This window comes from Aquarana catesbeiana, linkage group LG01 (assembly GCF_042186555.1).
Source record: "Aquarana catesbeiana isolate 2022-GZ linkage group LG01, ASM4218655v1, whole genome shotgun sequence".
NCBI classification, from domain to species: domain Eukaryota; kingdom Metazoa; phylum Chordata; class Amphibia; order Anura; family Ranidae; genus Aquarana; species Aquarana catesbeiana.
The window spans coordinates 752,276,706-752,298,695 of record NC_133324.1 but is presented as its reverse complement, the minus strand read 5'-3'; the positions used below and the strand labels follow the sequence as shown (position 1 = coordinate 752,298,695).

Genomic DNA, 21,990 nt, shown 5'->3' with positions numbered 1-21,990 from the left:
AATAGTATATACAGTATATCTCACCTCTAATAGTATATACAGTATATCTCACCTCTAATAGTATATACAGTATATCTCTCCTCTAATAGTATATACAGTATATCTCTTCTGTCTGTTATTCTCAGAGTCGATTCAATATTTTGCTCCCTAACCATATAGTTGGTTATTTATATTTATCACTGCATAGAGATATTTAAGAATAAATTGCCTTTTTTTAAAACTTTACATATTAACTAAATTATACACCACACTTTTTTTTTTAAGGTTATTAACCGATTAATCGAATAATCGAAACAATAATCGTCCAACTAATGGATTATGAAAATAATCGTTAGTTGCAGCCCTACTGTTTAAATATGCATGCGGGACCACAGTATGCGTTTGTCTTTCTGAGCGAACACAGGAGGACGGGGGAGCTTTAATTTTTTTTTTTTACATTGTTTCTTTTAAAAAAAAGTTTTATTGCTGTTACAAGGAATGTAAAATGCATTGCATTTTACAGCAAATTACAGTGCTGCACATTGAAAAGGAAATGTCATTCTTAATATCAATTATAATAGGACTTATGTCACAATTGTATATGCTATATTATTGCTAATTATTTTTTCACGAAAGTGGAGTTACCCTTTAAGCATGTTTCAGAAGCTGTAACAGCTATCTTGAGCCCACTTTAGTTTCCTATTTGAACAACTTCCATCATTCAACAAACACCTTCTCCTGATCCATACCGTCATTGGCTAACCTCTCAGCTATTAGGCTCCATTCACATCCCAAAACGCTACTGCAAAAACGCTGAGAAACTCATTCTACAGCTACAGCTTTCTTCAGGCTTTTTTTTTTATAACATCTAGTGTGCCTGAGGCCTTAAGGTACAGTCCAATGAAAACTAAAACATTAAAGTGCATTACAAAGAACACTGCCAGGACATCCGCTTTTTATCTAGCCATAGCACAGCAGGTCACCCCCCCCCCCCCTTACCTAAAATGACCTTGTTGCCAGTTATCATGTGTTGTCTGGAACATCTATTACTGAGACTATAAAAGTACAGGGCAGGTAATAATCCCACCCACTGCGAGTTCTGATGATCGCTCTAAAAAGCGACGAGAAAATCCGACAGAACAGGAAAAAGCATCTTGATGCCGAGCCACTTAGAAGCACATAGGAGGCTTCCTCTAAACTTGCTGGCCATTTTTTTTTTCTTAACATTTATGTATGCCGGATAGCATCTATCAATTCACCAATTTACTTAATTTGTTTCCTTGCACCCTTTAGGTCCCATTTAGATCTATACACATGTGTACAGGTCCATTTTTTGTAGTGTTAGGCAAGTGCACTATCCTACATCAATGTGTGTTCTCTTTATGCACAGACATGCCTGTTGATTCATGTTGAGTGTTTTCAATGCAGTTTTGATGGATCAGGTTAACAGCCACTGACCACAAAGCTTTTTATTACCTGTTGCCAATGCATTAAAAATACATGTAATGCGTTTTTATGCATCGCCATTGACCATCTATAGACCACCAAATGCACCAAAATGCAGAAAAAAAGTTGACATATATTTTTTTAAATGTACTGGGAATGGGTTTTTAAGTGCATTGCAACATGAGTATTAAATTGCAACAATGTACATGGACCTTTCAACATAAAGCAGATAAATACGCAAGAAGCATATCTCAGGGTGATATGACAAACCCTTGTAGCAAACAGATAAAATACAGGGCACATCTTTTGAAAAGGAGAGATCAGTAGGACAGATAGGTCCTTGCTACACACCACTAGAGATAACAAGAAACACTCCACATCACCAGTAGCTTGCCAGCACAACACTATAAGCCTGTTTAATAAGGATTTGCACAGATCAGGTAATTGTGTGCTAACCCCATCCTGTTCCTCTCACCAGCAAATGCAAATTCATGCATCCTTCACATATTACATGTGACCATGCCCACTTAGTACATTTTGGAAACATTTGTATTTTTCCTTTCATGTTAAATCCAAGCAGTACTTTTCCTTTCAGCCGTACTCCAGAGAAATCTATGAATCACTGGCAAGCAACAGTGTTCCCTTTCCCTGGGGGATCAGAGCAACCAGCTTCAGGCAAAACAAAGAAATAGTGAAATAAGCTACTGTTTGATAGGATTCCATTCAAAATAAACTATTTCCCAATAAATGCAGGCAGTTTTTCTTTCTAGAAGAGGGCTGTAAGCAACAAGCATTTTATTTCTTACATCAAAACAATAGTTTAGAAGGCATGTGGTCGTAGTATGGATAAGATGCCAGCTATGGATACAAGGAAAGCTGGTACCGTCTGGATGCCTTATTTAGAAATAGGCACAATCTGTCACTTACCTCCTTGCCAACATTTAGAAACACAATCTTTCCATGAATTCATAAAACACATCAAGTCGTCACTCTTATGCAATATACATCTACATACAGGCTACACAACTACCAGATGATTAATGAGGACAGGTACTAAGCCCAGACAGAGGCTTCAGGTCTTGTAGGCAATTACTACAATTTGCTTAAAAATTTATTTCATTTACTCCACAGGGAAAATAACGGGACCTATTTATCAAAGGAAATGCCTTTCATAGGACCAATGAAAGCCAGTCCATGTTTAGCTATGCACAAAGGACTAGAACATCACTACTGATGATGCTTGCATTAAGCAATACTGTGCTTTAGGACTGATTTACTAAAGAAGTTAAGAATTCTCACTACAAAAAAAATGTATGTAATCATTTGAAAAGCAACTTCCAAATGCATTTTACATGTTTGGATATTTAAAGTGAATGTCCACACTATTTCTTCAGTAAAGATTCCCTCCTCCTTTAGGACCTGTTGTCTCGGTTGAGATAAAGAGGTTAATTTGCTAAGGGCCAAGGGGCAGCCTTATGGCCCATACACACGATCAGAAAATCGTACACAAAATACCGCTTTCGAAGCGATTGTATAATAATCTTATTGTTAGTACACAGCTTTCGAGAGCCAATCATGACAATTCATGCGAAATTATCCAATGGGACAAGCACAAATATTTTTCTCGTACGATAACAGATCATATGATATTCATTTAATCAGTACAGTGGTATTTGAAAATACAATACAAATACACTACAACACATTACATCACTTCCAAATTTTTATCTGTCGTACGAGATTTTTTTAAGTTTAGTAAACTCTTAATTTTCAATATGAGAACTAGCATGCAAAAAAAAAAAAAAAAGTACACTCATTCGGCCATTGTCATTTTGTGTACCATGCATTAGCGTATGGTAGTTCCATTAATGGCATCCCAATGCGCTAATTCAATGCAGCTCCTACATACATGCATTTCAGTGTACCACAATGCATACATGTAATACACTACGGTTTGCTATGTCAGGAGAAACAAAAGCTCCTGTGTTTTGGCAGCCCATTTAAAATTAACAAAAACGTGACATAATGCAAAACAGCACAACACACAGAAAAAAAGAAATGTGAATCTGGCCTAGAAGATATGAGAATATTCACACAATAAAATGTGTGAAGATTTACTGCAATTACCCAATCATGTGAAAAGAAAACCTCTGTTTACTTATTTCATATGCACATGATTGGATAACAGAAGTGAATCTTCACACAATGTATTGTGAACACCTGGCTCAAATCCTTTATTAGATCAGCCTCACTAGGGTTAGGTGCATTAAAATACATCTGCCGATATAGAGGCTGCTATATTGCACAATAGCAGTCGACAGTTGCACAATGACATTATCAAGTACAACACAGGGCCAACAGTCCTGCATTGTATGAAAGGATGACAGGGAAATGCCCAGTGTCAGGGAGGAGGGAAGAATGCCAGAGCCAAAAAAAAAAAAAAAGGCAAGTATTGTACCTTATTTCTCTACTCCCTAGAGTTAAGCATTTAACCCTTGCAGTGTGAGGGGGCACTGTACGGATCGTTTTTGTGCAATTCCTAGAGTTGCGCCTCAAAGCACGAACAAATGTGCATTGACGTGTGTGTTTGTAAGCTCCATGACTGTTCAAGGTGTTAGAAGTAGCTTAAAGTGGTTGTAAACTCTCCCCGATAACTTTGTCCCATGTAAATCAGCATAAAAAAACCCGAATGAACACTGCTTGTAGATATCGCCTTACTTGCTTAGTATTGTTGTATAGAATGACTTCACTGAGCATGCCCAGATCTCCCCTGATTTATGGCACACACTGTATACTTGTCTGTCTATTACCAGATCTTCCTACAGCACAACTCTGAAATCCCAGGAGACTGCATAATCACTCAGAGGTTCCTACTACACCCCATGTGACCATATGACATCACATGCAGTGTAAACTTGGGCATTGAACAGGATTACTGCAGCCTTATCAGCTGAATCTGATAAGACTGACAAAGGCAAACACTAGATAATAGGCACAAGTAAATACTATGAAATCAAACAAGTCAGCTATGAGCAGTAAAGCAGGATCGCCATAGAAACGTTGGATTGAGAAGGAGGCTTGGTTAACAGTACAGGAAGTGCTCAATGTAAGGGTGGAAATACACTCTACTGTGGACTCAGAAAACAATACTTAAGATGGCGCTGCCTTACCCCTGAAAACAAATTTTTTAAAGCTTTTAAACAGTAAGTAATATGCGATTTGGGCTGGATTACAGTGGTTATAGTTTGATAATTACTTATTATAATGGACTAAATGAAAAGCAGCATCAGAGTGGGAGAGTTTACTTCCCCTTTAATGCAGGTTAAGTTACCTATTTAGTACTAGTGTTTTCATAGATATCTCAGTGAAGAACAACAAACATACTTAAGCCTGGTACACACTGAACAAAACAAATAAAAAATGGTCAGCTCCAGTCGGAGCTGCTGTACTAACTATGCAAAGTTAGTATAGCTATCTTCCCCACTAAGCTGTGGTGTTCTGACAGGGGGACGACGCCAACCCCCCCACCAGAACACTCCTATCAGCGATCTCTGCCATTGGCTGAGAGCGCTAATTGGGAGTCGGTCGGCTGCTGGTTTTCGTGCCAAATGTCAGACTTTTTTTTTTTTTTTAACCAACCGATGTCTCCTAAAAATTCGGCCCGTGTATACAGGGCTTTAACATAGGTACACATGGATTGAAATTTGGCTTGTTCAGCAGGAGTCAGATACATTTTGATCTGTGTGTAGCCCTTTCTGTTCAAGAAGGATGAGCTCAGGCGTGTTCACAAGTCCACGTGCCCGCCAGGAAGCCGACACTCCAGGCAGTGAGACATTTCCCAATCCGTGGCTGCAGAGATCAGGAAATGACGCACTGCCTGTGATTAGTGCTGCAGAGACTCATTTTCCTGGCGGGCGCGTGGACTTATGAACATGCCTGAGGTCATCTGTTCAACACAAGCCAATCGTTAGAACAGTATTCGCTGTCATAATATTACAGCACAGTAGGGGTGATCCCTGTATCCACATCGCTTAGGTGGATGTAGGAATCAAAACTCAGAGTGTGTACCCAGCTATACATGTTGTGACTCCCTCACAACAATGAGCAATTCAATGCAGCACTTCTTGTGTTGCGAGTAGTTTCACTCAGTATTGATGTGTTAATTGGCCTGCTGTCCACAGGACCAGGCATCATACTAACTTGTCTTCAGCTGCATTTAAAGCAGACTGTCCCTGTGATAAGTAACATGAAACATACAAGAAATCTTGGGAGGAAGTGATAGAGATAAGATGAGTGTAAAGAAGTGCTCCTAAACCACAACCAACTTATCTGTGTGCTAACACTCCAGGCCGCTCTGTAGAATTTGTGTCAGTGCAGTCTTGCAGGAATATCTATAAATAACCAATGCCTTCCTTGCAGAGTTTTAAAATGCCAGACAATGCAAGACTACATGTAAGATACACAACACATATACACAAATACACCATATCATACACAGGTGTATGTCCATATAGCTTCCACAGCAGGACATGGAGCATAGGCAGCCCTTATTTGCCAGATGTAAAGGGAACCTGTACTGACAACCTCCTTCTGATAATGCTTGTTGTCCAACTGCCTTTGTCTTCAATACTTTCTAGGCCACTGACCTGAGACAAGCATGTGGGTCAGAGCAATCAGAATCTGCAAAAGTACTACAGCCACTGGATCAGCATGACACCCAGGGAGTGATGTTCTCATAGGAGAGATCAGCAATGGCTGGCTCCCTAGGAGGACATAACAAAAACTGTCCAAGGCAACTTCTACCATTGCCCATAGCAACCATTTGGCTTCCTTTCATTCCTCCCCCATCCCCCACAGCATAGAAAATAAAGTATCAGCCGATTGGCTGTGCGCTTCAGTCTAAAATTAGGTTTACTTGCCATCCACAGCAGTGCTAAATGTACATATCAGGTTATAAATACTTATGGATGTATGTGGAAAGCTGGGAATATGACATTCACCAAACATTCACTACAATTTTGCAGACAAATGCGTTTCCATATCCAGTGAATGATTACCCACCAGGAAATGTATGGTGAATGTCACACTAACTGCTTCATAAATATGATCTTATAACATTGTGTCTAGGAATCGGGTGTGAAAAAATTGTGAATAAGTATACACCTATGGCAGCTCAAAACATTTTCAGCATTTCTGTGATATCCTTAAAGTGATTGTAAAGGAATGGTCCGCCTGTCCATTTTCATCTGATCCGATAGATGGAAAATAGGGTCACCATCCGTCTTGTTTTGGCGGAGAGGATCGGATCAGATAGTAGCAGACATGTCACCGCTGACATCCGCCGCTCCATAGGGTTGAATTGAGGGTCCGATCAGGTCCACCTTAAAAACTGACAGGTGGACCTGATCGGAAAGCCCGTGTGAAAGGGGCCTTAGGCTGGGTTCACACTGGTCCGACAAACGCTCCGACATTGGGAGCTCATGTCGCATGACGTGTGAAATTTAATGTTTCCCTATGGGAGCCGTCCTAACTGGTCCGACACAAGTCGTTCCGACTTTAGAAATGCTCCCTGTACTACTTTGGTCCGACTTTGATCCTACTTCAGCCTATTGACTATCATTGAAGTCGGATCAAAGTCGGATTGCCGTCTTGCATGATCCGACTTTGGCACGCGACTTGTGCTCAGATGTTCTTGAGGGGGAACTCCGCGCCAAACTTTAAATAAAAAACCGGCATGGGTTCCCCCTCCAAGAGCATACCAGGCCCTTGGGTCTGGTATGGATCTTGAGGGGAACCCCCTACGCCGATAAAGGCGGCGTGGGGGTCCCCCCCAATCCATACCAGACCCTTATCCGAGCAAGCAGCCCGGCCGGACAGGAATGGGGGTGGGGACGAGCGAGCGCCCCCCCCCCCCTCCTGAACCGTACCAGGCCGCATGCCCTCAACATGGGGGGTTGGTGCTTTGGGGGAGGGGGCGCGCTGCGGCCCCCCACCCCAAAGCACCTTGTCCCCATGTTGATGAGGACAAGGGCCTCTTCCCGACAACCCTGGCCGTTGGTTGTCGGGGTCTGCGGGCGGGGGCTTATCGGAATCCGGGAGCCCCCTTTAATAAGGGAGCCCCCAGATCCCGGCCCCCCACCCTATGTGAATGAGTATGGGGTACAGCGTACCCCTACCCATTCACCTAGGAAAAGTGTCAATTTAAAAAAAAACACTACACAGATTTTTAAAGCATTTTATTAGACAGCTCCGGGGGTCTTCTTCCGACTTCGGGGGTCTCTCCGGTTCTTCTCCACGCTCTCCGGATCTTCTGCCGGGCTCCTCCGCTCTCTTCTGCTCTTTTGCCGCTCTTTTGCTAAAGCGGAGGAGCCCGGTCTTCAATCTTCTGTCTTCTGCCTTCTGCCCTCTTCTCCTGATGTTGACACGACGCTCTCCCCGGCTGGAATGCTCTCTGTGCGCTCTGCTCTGACTTATATAGGCGGTGACCCCGCCCCCTTATGCCGTCACAGTCCCTGGGCATGCTGGGACTGTGACGGCATAAGGGGGCGTGGTCATCGGGTGATGACCACGCCCCCTAAAACGTCACAGTCCCAGCATGCCCAGGGACTGTGACGACATAAGGGGGCGGGGTCACCGCCTATATAAGTCAGAGCAGAGCGCACAGAGAGCATTCCAGCCGGGGAGAGCGTCGTGTCAACATCAGGAGAAGAGGGCAGAAGGCAGAAGGCAGAAGATTGAAGACCAGGCTCCTCCGCTTTAGCAAAAGAGCGGCAAAAGAGCAGAAGAGAGCGGAGGAGCCCGGCAGAAGATCCGGAGAGCGTGGAGAAGAACCGGAGAGACCCCCGAAGTCGGAAGAAGACCCCCGGAGCTGTCTAATAAAATGCTTTAAAAATCTGTGTAGTGTTTTTTTTTAAATTGACACTTTTTTCCTAGGTGAATGGGTAGGGGTACGCTGTACCCCATACTCATTCACATAGGGTGGGGGGCCGGGATCTGGGGGCTCCCTTATTAAAGGGGGCTCCCGGATTCCGATAAGCCCCCCGCCCGCAGACCCCGACAACCAACGGCCAGGGTTGTCGGGAAGAGGCCCTTGTCCTCATCAACATGGGGACAAGGTGCTTTGGGGTGGGGGGGCCGCAGCGCGCCCCCTCCCCCAAGGCACCACCCCCCATGTTGAGGGCATGCGGCCTGGTACGGTTCAGGAGGGGGGGGGGGCGCTCGCTCGTCCCCACCCCCATTCCTGTCCGGCCGGGCTGCGTGCTCGGATAAGGGTCTGGTATGGATTGGGGGCGACCCCCCACGCCGTTTTTTCGGCGTAGGGGGTTCCCCTCAAGGTCCATACCAGACCCAAGGGCCTGGTATGCCTCTGGAGGGGGAACCCATGCCGGTTTTTCATTTAAAATTTGGCGCGGAGTTCCCCCCTAAAGATTCATACCAAACACAGTGCCGGCATTGGCGGGGATCCAAGTCGGATCCCCGTTCATTGAAAGTCGGACACATGCCGGCTTCATGTCGCAGGGCAAAGTCGGATCCAAAGTAGGACGGCTGTCGTGTCGCACCAGTGTGAACCCAGCCTTAGCCCACATTCACATTGGGCCGTGTCAAATCGCATGCTAAATTGGCAGCTATTGCTGACAATGGCACCTTCCAAATCAGTGCGACGCACACCAATTTCCAAACGTAGTTCCTGTACCACTTTAGGCGAGTTTGGGGGGCCATTTGACCAGACATCTGTGCATGAACCCGCACAGATGTCTGTCAAATCGCCCCCAAAGTTGGACTGCATTGTCGGTTTAAAACCGTGCGAGTTCAGCTGTACAGTACAGTGCTTATGTTGTGTAATTTGGGCCCGCTGTATCACCTGAAATACCTGGCTAATCCTGCCTGGTTCCTTTCCTCCAACCTGTAAACTGACCACAGGTATCAGGCTGCTGAGCCCTGACACCGTGGTCAGTTTACGTGCCTCCGTCATCCTCAGCTCTCCTGTCCTCCTCTTCCCCTCCCCTCCCTGCCTGTCAACTCATTCCAGCGCCACGCTCTGCTCTCCTCCCCAATGCTATAAAACTATGCTATGTTTATACCATCCCCTTTGTTAGATAACATGTGTCCTAGTGTCTGTGCTTTACAAAAAAATGCAGATTTCTACCTGATTTCACAGCGCCTCCCAGCACTCGGCTCTCTCCTCCTCTCCTCCCGGCTGACGTCAGTGGGAGTTCTTGGCCCCGCCTGTTAGAGCTGTCAGATGGGGAGAGGAGAGAGCTGAGGAGTCACGTGAGCACCGGGAGGCGCTGTGAAATCAAGTAGAAATCTGCATTTTTGTTTATAAAGCACAGATACTAGGACACGTTATCTAACAGAGGGGATGGTATAAACATAGCATAGTGCCTTAACCACTTTAAGTGTTTAAAAAAAAAAAAGGAGCAGACTGCATTAAAGTGGAAGTGCCATCAACCTTTATTATTCTACAGCCCTGGTGCCCAACATATGGCCTCCCTATGTGCCTTATATGCCCGCCATGTGTTGGGCTGGGTCCCCCCACCCCGTTTGGGAGCCGAGGATTGCAGTAATAGCGCTGCCCACTAGCCCTGCCTCCTGTCCGCCTACATTGACTGTCACAGCTGTGCCCGCTAATCCCACCCTTTGTAACCCACCTTCCCACTTCCAGCTTGCAATCTCAGTGTTTTGCATGCTATGGCTGGATTGGGGCAGCTTAGAGACTCAGCTGTACAGCAACGCCTGCAACTGCCTTACCTGAGACGGCCTGGATGAAATCATTAAAGCGGTATTAAGCCAAAAACGTAATACATTGCAGCTTACCAATCATTAGATGTGGTGGTTGAATTAGTTTTCTTTTTTCACCTGGTAATCTGGACAGTAACATGCCTCCTGTAATAGAGTGCCCCCACTCTGGATGAAGGTGCCCATCTTTGGACAGCAGCATTGTTAATCTGGGGGAGGGGATGTTAGATGTACTAGCCAATTTAGATACACTACCAAACCGACGCCAAACTCCAGTTAATAATTTACAATCAGTTGCAGCAAACAGTTTTGTTCCATTTGAAAGGCTTTACATAAATAAAAGCTGAACCCTCCAAGCATCCCTGTCATTGTTAAATGGTTTGTCTCATCCCTGTAACTGATACATCTGCAGAAGAGCTTGTTCTTTTCAAAAACAACAGACATGCGATGTCCAGATTACCAGGGGGGTTATTATTGCATCTGCTGGCACCAATGCTGGGGGGGGTTATTATTGCATCTGCTGGCACCAATGCTGGGGGGGGGGGTATTACTGCATCTGCTGGCATCAATGCTGGGGGGGGGGGGTTATTATTGCATCTGCTGGCACCAATGCTGGGGGGGGGGTTATTATTGCATCTGCTGGCACCAATGCTTGGGGGGGGGGGGTATTATTGCATCTGCTGGCACCAATGCTGGGGGGGGTTATTACTGCATCTGCTGGCACCAGTGCTGGGGGGTTATTATTGCATTTGCCGGCACCAATGCTGGGGGGGGTTATTATTGCATCTGCTGGCACCAATATATCGGCCGATATTTGGTGTTTTTTACTTAATCGGCATCGGCCGATTGTGCTGATAAAAAAAGGCCGATATAACTTCAGCGCGACTTGCAAATGACTTCTGTAATAGAAGTCAGTGCAAGTTGCCTAAAATCTTCTGTGAAGTGACTTCTCCCTCCTCCAGGCAGCCTGCCAAATCTGATAAAAAGAACCTGAAGGATACAAGGTTTACACTTATGAATGAACTGAGCTGTGTAGAAGCTCTCAGTTTAACCATTTAAAGACTTAATCTTTTCTGACATTTGTTGCTTACAAATAAAAATCCTGTATTTTCTGCTAGAAAATCACTTAGAACCCCCAAACATTATATATATATTTTTTAGCAGAGACCTAGGGAATAAAATAGCGGTTGTTGCAATATTTTATGTCACACGGTATTTGCGCAGCGGTCTTTCAAACGCAATTTTTTTTGAAAAAATACATTAAAGCGGAGTTCCACACAAAAAATGGAACTTCCGCTTTTCGGAACCCCCCCCCCCCTCCGGTGTCACATTTGGCACCTTTCAGGGGGGAGGGGGGTGCAGATACCTGTCTAAGACAGGTTTTTGCACCCACTTCCGCAATAGACTCCCATGGGAGTCTACGCCTCTTCCCGTCCCCACTGCGCTGTCTCCTGGAAACACACAGCTCCCAGGAGAGAGCGGGGACCACTCGCGCATGCGCAGTAGGGAACCGGGAAGTGAAGCCGCAATGCTTCACTTCCTGATCCCCTAACCTAGGATGGCGGCGGCAGCTGCCGAGAACCGAGCAGGTTCTCGGCGTCGCCTGCCGACATCGCTGTACCCTGGGACAGGTAAGTGGCCATGTATTAAAAGTCAGCAGCTGCAGTATTTGTAACTGCTGGCTTTTAATATTTTTTTTTTTTGGCGGTGTGGGTGGACCCCCGCTTTAATAAATAAAAAAAAAAAACTGTTTTTGTATATTTAATATATTTTTTTTTTCTAAATTCTACATACAAGTGAACTGATTGGAGGTTTGTTTTGTTTAATAAATGTTTAAATGTAAAAAAATTTCTGTATCACTTTAGGTTGCTTTCACACTGGAGCGGGCATGCGTTGACGGTAAAACGCTGCTAGTTTTAGCGGCGCTTTACCGTCATTTTAGCGGCGCTATTCGGCTGCTAGCGGGGCGCTTATAACCCAGCTAGCAGCCGAGGAAGGGGTTAAATGCGCCCCTGAAGCGCCGCTGCCGAAACGCTTTGCAGGCGCTTCGGCAGCGGTGCACATTCATTTCAATGGGCAGGAGTGGTGGTATACACTGCTCCAAAGATGTTGCTTGCAGGACTTTTTTTTAACATCCTGCCAGCGCATCGCCTCAGTGTGAAAGCACTGGTGATATCACACTGAGACTGCAGGAGAGCATTTTTAGCCCAAAACCGCCTGAAAAATGCCCCAGTGTGAAAGGGGTCCAACTGTTAGATTTTATGAGATGAAGGGGAAAAAAAAAAAAAAAAAAATCGGCCTAATATATCGGCCCAAAAAAATCGGCATCACATATCGGCCATTGGCCACCGAGATTTCTAAATATCAGCATCGGCCTGATAAAAACCCATATCGGTCGACCTCTAGTTATTATTGCATCTGCTGGCACCAATGCTGGGGGGGTATTATTGCATCCGCCGTCACCAATGCTGGGGGGGGGGTTAATATTGCATCCGCCGGCAACCAATGCTGGGGGTGGTCATTATTGCGTCCGTCAGCACCGATGCTGGGGGGGTTATTATGGAATCCGCCGGCACCGATGCTGGGGGAGTTATTATGGAATCCGCCGGCACCGATGCTGGGGGAGTTATTTTGGAATCTGCCGGCACCGATGCTGGGGGGGTGTATTATGGTATCCACCGCCACCGATGCTGGAGGGTTATTGTGGTATCCACCGCCACTGATGCTGGGGGGGTTATTATGGTATCCACCGGCACCGATGCTGGGGGGGGGGGGGTTATTATGGTATCCACTGGCACCGATGCGGGGGGGGGTTATTATTGCATCCGTCTGCACCAATGCTGGGGGGGGGGTTATTATGGTATCCGCTGGCACCGATGCTGGGTGGGTTATTATTGTATCCGCCAGCTCCAATGCTGCGGGTTATTATTGCGTCCACCAGCACCAATGCTGCAGGTTATTTTTGCGTCTGCCGGTGTTCTGCCAAGAAAGTTCCGCTCGGCGTATAAGTTCCCCCCTCTACTGCGCCTGCGCAGTAGGTATCGGCGGAAATAGCCGAAGCACAACAGCTGAAAATCAGCTGTACACGGTGCCTGGAAGAGGGCCCCTCGCGGGCTCGCTTCGCTCGCCACGCTTCGGGCACGGCCTCGCTGTGCTCGGCACTTTTAGATTCCCCCTCTAGGTCCACTTGGATGGTGGGGAAGGAACCGGGACCCAGAGCGCAGGCGCCGTGTACAGCTGATTGAAGCATTTGAGCTTCGGCTATCTCCGGCGGCTGAGAGTAGTATGTACTGCGCAGGCGCTGCGCCTGCACAGTACAGGGGGGGGAACTTATCCGCCGAGGGAACAAGACACCGGCACCAATCCTGGGGATTAATTTTGCATCCGCTGGCAACTATGGTTAGGGGGTTATTTATTGCATCTGCCGGCACCAAGGCTGGGGGGGGGTATTATTGCATCTGCCGACACCAATGCTGAGGAGGGTTATTATTGCATCCACTGCACCAATGCCGGGGGGGGGGGGGGTGTTATCATTATTGCATTCACCGCACCAATGCTGGGGGGGTTATCATCATTATTGCATCCACCGCACCAATGCTGGGGGGGGTTATCATCATTATTGCATCCACCGCACCAATGCTGGGGGGGTTATCATCATTATTGCATCCACCGCACCAATGCTGGGGGGGTTATTATCTTTATTGCATCCACCGTACCAATGCTGAGGGGTTATTATTGCGTCCGCCAGGACCAATGTTGTGAATTATTATTGCATCCGTTGGCACCAATGCTGGGGGGGGTTGGCACCAATGCTGGGGGGGTTATTGCTTTTACTGACAAAAAACGTTGGGGGTTACTATTGCATCCACTGACACAAATGCATGTGTTTCTATTGTGGTCACTAATACCAATACTGGGGGTTATTCTTGTGTCCACAGAAAAAATGCTGGGGGATACTATTGTGGCCAGCGACAACACTGCTGGAAGTAGCTATTACTACCACCGACACCAACAATGGGGCTTATTTTATTCCCCCTTAACAAAAAATATAGCAAGATTGAAATGTTCAGATGTTGAGGTGCACTACAACCTGTGAACAAGCTGTCTAACACAATGCACTAAAAATGCATGAAAATGAGCTGCTGTTTGCGCAGCCCTCTATGATTTTCAAGCCGACCGCCGCTCTAGATAAGTAGGATGGCCAACATATTCCTCTGTCATCTCCCTGAAATGAGGGACTGGCCAACAATGCACAGGTAGAAGAAATACAATAACTGTAACAATGACAAGCCAGGGAAAGGGTCACAGCACACTACTATCCTGACTACTGCGGGATGACAGCCCTGTACATCTGCTGTGTGATTTTGTTACAAATAAAATAACTACATGTGACTTGCAGATCCGATGTGAAGGCAATTCCCTGCAAAATGTCCCAAGCAACAAACAAAACTGCAACAGCCCATCAACACAAAGTCATGGGACAATAAGGAGACCGGTCACACCAATAAGTCAAACTTCAGAAACATCAGTTCTAAGTGAAGACTTGTCAGCTTTACCTAACAAAGGACCAGAAAGAATTCTTCAACATAGCAGTGAAGTAATCCCTTTCATTGATTAGGCTTTGTTGCAGCGTGGGTTAAAAAGACCTGTGGTGGTCAAAGTTTCTATGTGATGGTAAGAATCCTCGGGCCGGGCTATTACAGAACTTTATGGAAAGTTCACCTAAACCAATGAGTGCACTATGGGCCACATGTCAGGATCTGTGAGGAGCTGCACTTTATCCCAGTCTCTGGACCTGGACTGGAATATCAATGCACCTTCCAGAAGAGTCCAGTCCTGGGGGGGAGGAGGAGGAGGGGGGGGGGGGAGGGCTTCCTATGGGTGACACTGACAGCTCCTCTAGTGCAGCTCACTGACAGTAAACATTACACAATGACAGCAGAATCTGACAGTGTACACATCACACAATGGAAGGAGAATCACACAGGAAACAGAGGTTTGGGGGGTGGGGGGCTTACCGACAATTTGACAAATGCAGCCCAACACAGATACACTTTATATGAGAAGTTTGGCTGAATACAATCAAAGTCAACCCAAAATAAAGTCCGCAGAGGTCAACACACACACATCACAATCTGCCCACACAATCAACTTCAAATTTATGAGATCTTTGTAACTTGACAGGCTGTTTAGTCTACCCAATCAGGAGTCGCTTGTACTACAAACGGTGCTAGTAGATCTAAAGGCAATTGTACAATCAGATTGTACTGTGTGCGGAGAACGTTACAATAATACAGATACCAGAGGTAAACAATACTACTTCTTTATGGTGATCAATGAAGACTGACACCCAACCAGTGTCCCACAATGACCGGGACTTGCAGCACACTGGAATGGGAAAGCTGCACTTATGGGCCCCTGAGCTAGGACTTGACCTTTCCCCCGGAGCACGACCTATCCCCCCTAGGGGCCCCAAACCTGGAGCATGACCTACCCCCCCCCCAGGGGGAACTGGAGCACAACTTATCCCCCCCTAGGGGCCCCAAACCTGGAGGGTGACCTATCATCCCCCCCCCCCGAGGGGACCCAGAGCTGGAGCGCAGTATATCCCCTGATATCCCCCCGCAGCTGGATTGCGACCTATACCCCCCCCCCAGGGGCTGGAGCGTGACCAAGTCCTACAGCACGGCAACACTCCCCCGAGGGGCCCCAGATCTACTCCACAGCCAGTCCCCCGAGGGGCCCCAGATCTACTCCACAGCCAGTCCCCCGAGGGGCCCCAGATCTACTCCACAGCCAGTCCCCCGAGGGGCCCCAGATCTACACCACAACCCGTCCCCCGAGGGGCCCCAGATCTACACCACAACCCGTCCCCCGAGGGGCCCCAGATCTACACCACAACCCGTCCCCCGAGGGGCCCCAGATCTACACCACAGCCACTCCCCCGAGGGGCCCCAGATCTACACCACAGCCACTCCCCCGAGGGGCCCCAGATCTACACCACAACCCGTCCCCCGAGGGGCCCCAGATCTACACCACAGCCACTCCCCCGAGGGGCCCCAGATCTACACCACAGCCACTCCCCCGAGGGGCCCCAGATCTACAGCACAGCCACTCCCCCGAGGGGCCCCAGATCTACAGCACAATCTAAGGTGTTGGTGTGACATCCAGAAGGTAATCAGCCCTGCCCTGGTCCGGGCGGTCCATGCCCCCCCCAGCTGTCAGTCGGTCCCCCCCTCACAGGACACACAGACAGTTCAGAGTTCATACCTGGGGGCTCCTGTCAGCCGGGGGCTTCATGACAGCCTGTCGGAAACTGTTATCCACATAGGACGCCATGTCGGTGGAGGGAAGTCCCGGGAGCAGAGCCCGGAGTCCGCTACACCGCCCTCCCCGACACCAACTAGTCCGGAGTTATCAGCTCTATTGTGCGGCGCTGAAAGTGCGGGAAAGAGGCCCGGCCTGGCACTCATAGACTCCCGGGCGGGCACATCCCCCCCGCGGGCACACACTGGGCTCTCAGCACTGCAGACATGGTGAGAGGGGCACACAGGAGCATCACACAGGGCAGGAAGAGGGAGGGGGGAGGAGCAAGACGGACACACCGCCCCTTCCTTCCCCTTCCTGTCTCAGCCTTGGAACGCACTTGTCGGCTCTGTGCTGCCCTCCGGCGGAGCACACAGGGAGTGCAGGCATCCGCCGTACACACAGGTGGGGAGGGCTGATGCTGAGGTAGTAGACTGCTGAGGGGAGCCGCATTGTCTGATCCGCACACAGCCGTACTGGTTCGTGTATACCGACTAACTGTACACTCACTCTAATGTACACACACTCTAATGTACACACACACTAATGTACACACACTCTAATGTACACACACACCACGTTACCTGGTTTATTCACTGAAAGAAATCCTTCATTGATAGACATATGTGATCCTTTCAATGGCAGACATACAGACAATCCACATTCCTCTATGAGAGGGGCTTCCCAACAACAATTCTCAGCACTTCATGATTATATTTACTTTTAACGTTTGGTTTTGGAATATATGGAGGAAAACAACATTCACTGGTAGAAATTCATACATTCCACAAAAATTCCCTGTCCCACGCCTTAGAATCCTCGCGTTACACGATAACCAACCTGATTTTGACCCCGCTAATGATAAGAACTACAAATGAATGTTCCAATGTTTGAACATTTTGAAGGAAATTCTACTAGACAGGAGCAATTTGTTTCGGTTTGAATGTAAATTCGGACAATTTTTGGGTTATTCAGAGATTCAGATGTATCCGAATGAAATAGTAAGTCATTTTGGTGAAATTCGTTTAATTTCGCTTCGTTTATTCAATTTCTAACAAATTCCACATTTTCAGAAAGATTCGAATTCGAATCGGTCAATAAATGATTGCCCGATTCAAATTCTGTGTGAAGAATAGCTGGTTTTTAACTTCCCCGGCGGTTTTCCCGAGTGTGGCTCGGGGTGGATTTTCAGTACCAAAAGCGATAACCCCGAGCCAGACTCGGGATCGCATTGCAATATCCTGGTACATGTCACTTACCTTGTCCCCAGGATCCTGCGATGTCTCCCTGCTGTGTGAGCGAGCCGTCCTCCGCTCGATCTACCACGGAGCCGGGCTCCGTTCCCTGCGAGCATCGTGACACATGGGGACGGAGAGTAAATCACACAATACATATACTGTACACTGTAATCTTACAGATTACATTACTGTATCAATTTATTTCACATCCCTTTTGTCCCTAGTGGTTTGTCCAGTGCCCTGCATGGAGTTTTTTATCATAAATACCGTTCTTTCTTCCTGGAAACTGGAGATTGTCCATAGCAACCAAAACCGTCCCTTTACATCAAAAGTGGTTTTAGACCAGCTAGAAAACAGCAATAATAAATCAGAATCGTTTGCAGAATTGAGCGATAGTGATTTGTGGGGAAATCCGTCATCAAACACTAAAAGTAACAAAAGCGACAATTCTGCAACTGAGCAAATTTCAGTGTTTTTGATTTGATTACATTATTGAATAATTTTTATTATTATTATATTATTATTTGTTGCAATAATTTATAGTTACTTATTATATTATAAATTATGATTTTGTTTTTCAAACTTTATCATACCCGGGATGTCTACTAGACTCTGGTTTGGACAGACTCAAGTGAGTTATTTCTAAGAATTACAGGCCTATAATATAAAACGCCAAATTTCCATGCAAAATAATTGTACCGCTTTCAGCATCAAAATTCTGAAATAATCATACCACCAGGGAGGTTAATAGGGATGAGCTCGATGTTCGAATCAAACGTAAATTCGACTCGAACATCGGGCGAACAGCAAACATTATGGGGTGTTCGTGGGAAATTTGAGCGACATGGAACTCCCCATAATGTACTGCAAGATCGCAGTGCATTGCTGTATGATGATTGGCCAAAGCATGTACCTGACCTGCATGCTTTGGCCAATCACAGCGCTCTCTGCTGTGAGAGCCATGATTGGCCAAAGGCAGGGTGCCTTTGGCCAATTATGGCTCAGGGGGACTAAGTCCACGCCCCACACTATATAAGGCTGCTTACCTAGCGGCCGTGTATAGTGTTGGTGGCCTGGACAGAGAGATAGCTTGAGTTAGATTAAGCAGGCAGGTTAATCAGTTAGTGGCAGTGTACTTGATTATATATATACACTCTGCATTTAGCATTGGCTATATATTCAGTGTATACTCTATATGCAGTCAGTGCAGGCAGTGTATCAATATATACAATATATACAATGATACACCGCCTGAAGTATATTATATACTGTACACCGCCGAATGCACTGTATGTATACGCTACACTGAATGCAGAGTTTATATATATATATATATATCTATCTATATATATATATAGATAGATATATATATATATATATATATATATATATACACATATACATACACACAACTGTATATATATATATATATATATATATATATATATATATAAATACACCGCCTGAAGTGTATTATATACTGTACACTGCCGAATGCATTGTATACATAGGCTACACTGAATGCAGAGTGTGTATATATATATATATATATATATATACACACACTAGACTGTATATATAGTATCTCACAAAAGTGAGTACACCCCTCACATTTTTGTAAATATTTTATTATATATTTTCATGTGACAACACTAATCAAGTCCAATCAGTATAATCAAACACAGCTGGACTCAAATGAAGGTATAGAACCGTCTCAGGCTGGGTTCACACTGGTCCGACAAACGCTCCGACATTGGGAGCTCATGTCGCATGACGTGTGAAATTTAATGTTTCCCTATGGGAGCCGTCCTAACTGGTCCGACACAAGTCGTTCCGACTTTAGAAATGCTCCCTGTACTACTTTGGTCCGACTTTGAGGCTGGGTTCACACTGGTGCGACACGACAGCCGTCCTACTTTGGATCCGACTTTGCCCTGCGACATGAAGCCGGCATGTGTCCGACTTTCAATGAACGGGGATCCGACTTGGATCCCCGCCAATGCCGGCACTGTGTTTGGTATGAATCTTTAGGGGGGAACTCCGCGCCAAATTTTAAATGAAAAACCGGCATGGGTTCCCCCTCCAGAGGCATACCAGGCCCTTGGGTCTGGTATGGACCTTGAGGGGAACCCCCTACGCCGAAAAAAACGGCGTGGGGGGTCGCCCCCAATCCATACCAGACCCTTATCCGAGCACGCAGCCCGGCCGGACAGGAATGGGGGTGGGGACGAGCGAGCGCCCCCCCCCCCCTCCTGAACCGTACCAGGCCGCATGCCCTCAACATGGGGGGTGGTGCCTTGGGGGAGGGGGGGCGCGCTGCGGCCCCCCCCACCCCAAAGCACCTTGTCCCCATGTCGATGAGGACAAGGGCCTCTTCCCGACAACCCTGGCCGTTGGTTGTCGGGGTCTGCGGGCGGGGGGCTTATCGGGTGATGACCACGCCCCCTAAAACGTCACAGTCCCAGCATGCCCAGGGACTGTGACGGCATAAGGGGGCGGGGTCACCGCCTATATAAGTCAGAGCAGAGCGCACAGAGAGCATTCTAGCCCCAGAGAGCGTCGTGTCAACATCAGGAGAAGAGGGCAGAAGGCAGAAGGCAGAAGGCAGAAGGCAGAAGATTGAAGACCGGGCTCCTCCGCTTTAGCAAAAGAGCGGCAAAAGAGCAGAAGAGAGCGGAGGAGCCCGGCAGAAGATCCGGAGAGCGTGGAGAAGAACCGGAGAGACCCCCGAAGTCGGAAGAAGACCCCCGGAGCTGTCTAATAAAATGCTTTAAAAATCTGTGTAGTGTTTTTTTTTTAAATTGACACTTTTTTCCTAGGTGAATGGGTAGGGGTACGCTGTACCCCATACTCATTCACATAGGGTGGGGGGCCGGGATCTGGGGGCTCCCTTATTAAAGGGGGCTCCCGGATTCCGATAAGCCCCCCGCCCGCAGACCCCGACAACCAACGGCCAGGGTTGTCGGGAAGAGGCCCTTGTCCTCATCAACATGGGGACAAGGTGCTTTGGGGTGGGGGGCCGCAGCGCGCCCCCTCCCCCAAAGCACCAACCCCCCATGTTGAGGGCATGCGGCCTGGTACGGCTCAGGAGGGGGGGGGGGCGCTCGCTCGTCCCCACCCCCATTCCTGTCCGGCCGGGCTGCGTGCTCGGATAAGGGTCTGGTATGGATTGGGGGGGACCCCCACGCCGTTTTTATCGGCGTAGGGGGTTCCCCTCAAGGTCCATACCAGACCCAAGGGCCTGGTATGCTCTTGGAGGGGGAACCCATGCCGGTTTTTTATTTAAAATTTGGCGCGGAGTTCCCCCCTAAAGATTCATACCAAACACAGTGCCGGCATTGGCGGGGATCCAAGTCGGATCCCCGTTCATTGAAAGTCGGACACATGCCGGCTTCATGTCGCAGGGCAAAGTCGGATCCAAAGTAGGACGGCTGTCGTGTCGCACCAGTGTGAACCCAGCCTCAAGGATGATCAGAAGAAATGGACAGCACCTGAGTTAAATATATGAGTGTCTCAGCAAAGGGTCTGAATACTTAGGACCATGTGATATTTCAGTTTTTCTTTTTTAATAAATCTGCAAAAATGTCAACAATTCTGTGTTTTTCTGTCAATATTGGGTGCTGTGTGTACATTAATGAGGAAAAAAAATGAACTTAAATGATTTTAGCAAATGGCTGCAATATAACAAAGAGTGAAAAATTTAAGGGGGTCTGAATACTTTCCGTCCCCACTGTATATATATATATATATATATATATATATATATATATATATATACATACACACTTTGCATTCAGTGTTGCCTATGTATACAATGCATTCGGCGGTGTACAGGTGTACAGTATATAATACACTTCAGGCGGTGTATCAATATAGATATATTTATATACACAGTATCTCACAAAAGTGAGTACACCCCTCACATTTTTGTAAATATTTTATTATATCTTTTCATGTGACAACACTGAAGAAATGACACTTTGCTACAATGTAAAGTAGTGAGTGTACAGCTTGTATAACAGTGTAAATTTGCTGTCCCCTCAAAATAACTCAACACAGCCATTAATGTCTAAACCGCTGGCAACAAAAGTGAGTACACCCCTAAATAAAAATGCCCAAACTGGCTCCAATTAGCCATTTTCGAGTTACAAGGTCTCAGGTGTGAATGGGGAGCAGGTGTGTTAAATTTGGTGTTATCACTCTCACTCTCTCATACTGGTCACTGGAAGTTCAACATGGCACCTCATGGCAAAGAACTCTCTGAGGATCTGAAAAAAAGAAT

General features: G+C 46.8%; 1 protein-coding gene across 9 annotated transcripts in view; it reads right to left on the bottom strand.

Moving 5' to 3' along the window:
* RAPGEF2 (Rap guanine nucleotide exchange factor 2) overlaps positions 1–16,757 on the bottom strand; it is a 396,941-nt gene extending 380,184 nt beyond the window's left edge. For 4 of the 9 annotated variants that reach the window (XM_073605906.1, XM_073605923.1, XM_073605941.1 and 1 more), the window contains exon 1: positions 16,435–16,755. In XM_073605906.1, coding sequence (XP_073462007.1) covers positions 16,435–16,503 — 69 coding nt within the window. In that variant the 5' untranslated portion in view covers positions 16,504–16,755. Of the gene's footprint in view, positions 1–16,434 lie in introns of all 9 variants that reach the window. The other 5 variants (XM_073605900.1, XM_073605948.1, XM_073605915.1 and 2 more) reach the window with 2 other exon arrangements.
* Between the last annotated feature and the right edge of the window lie 5,233 nt (positions 16,758–21,990).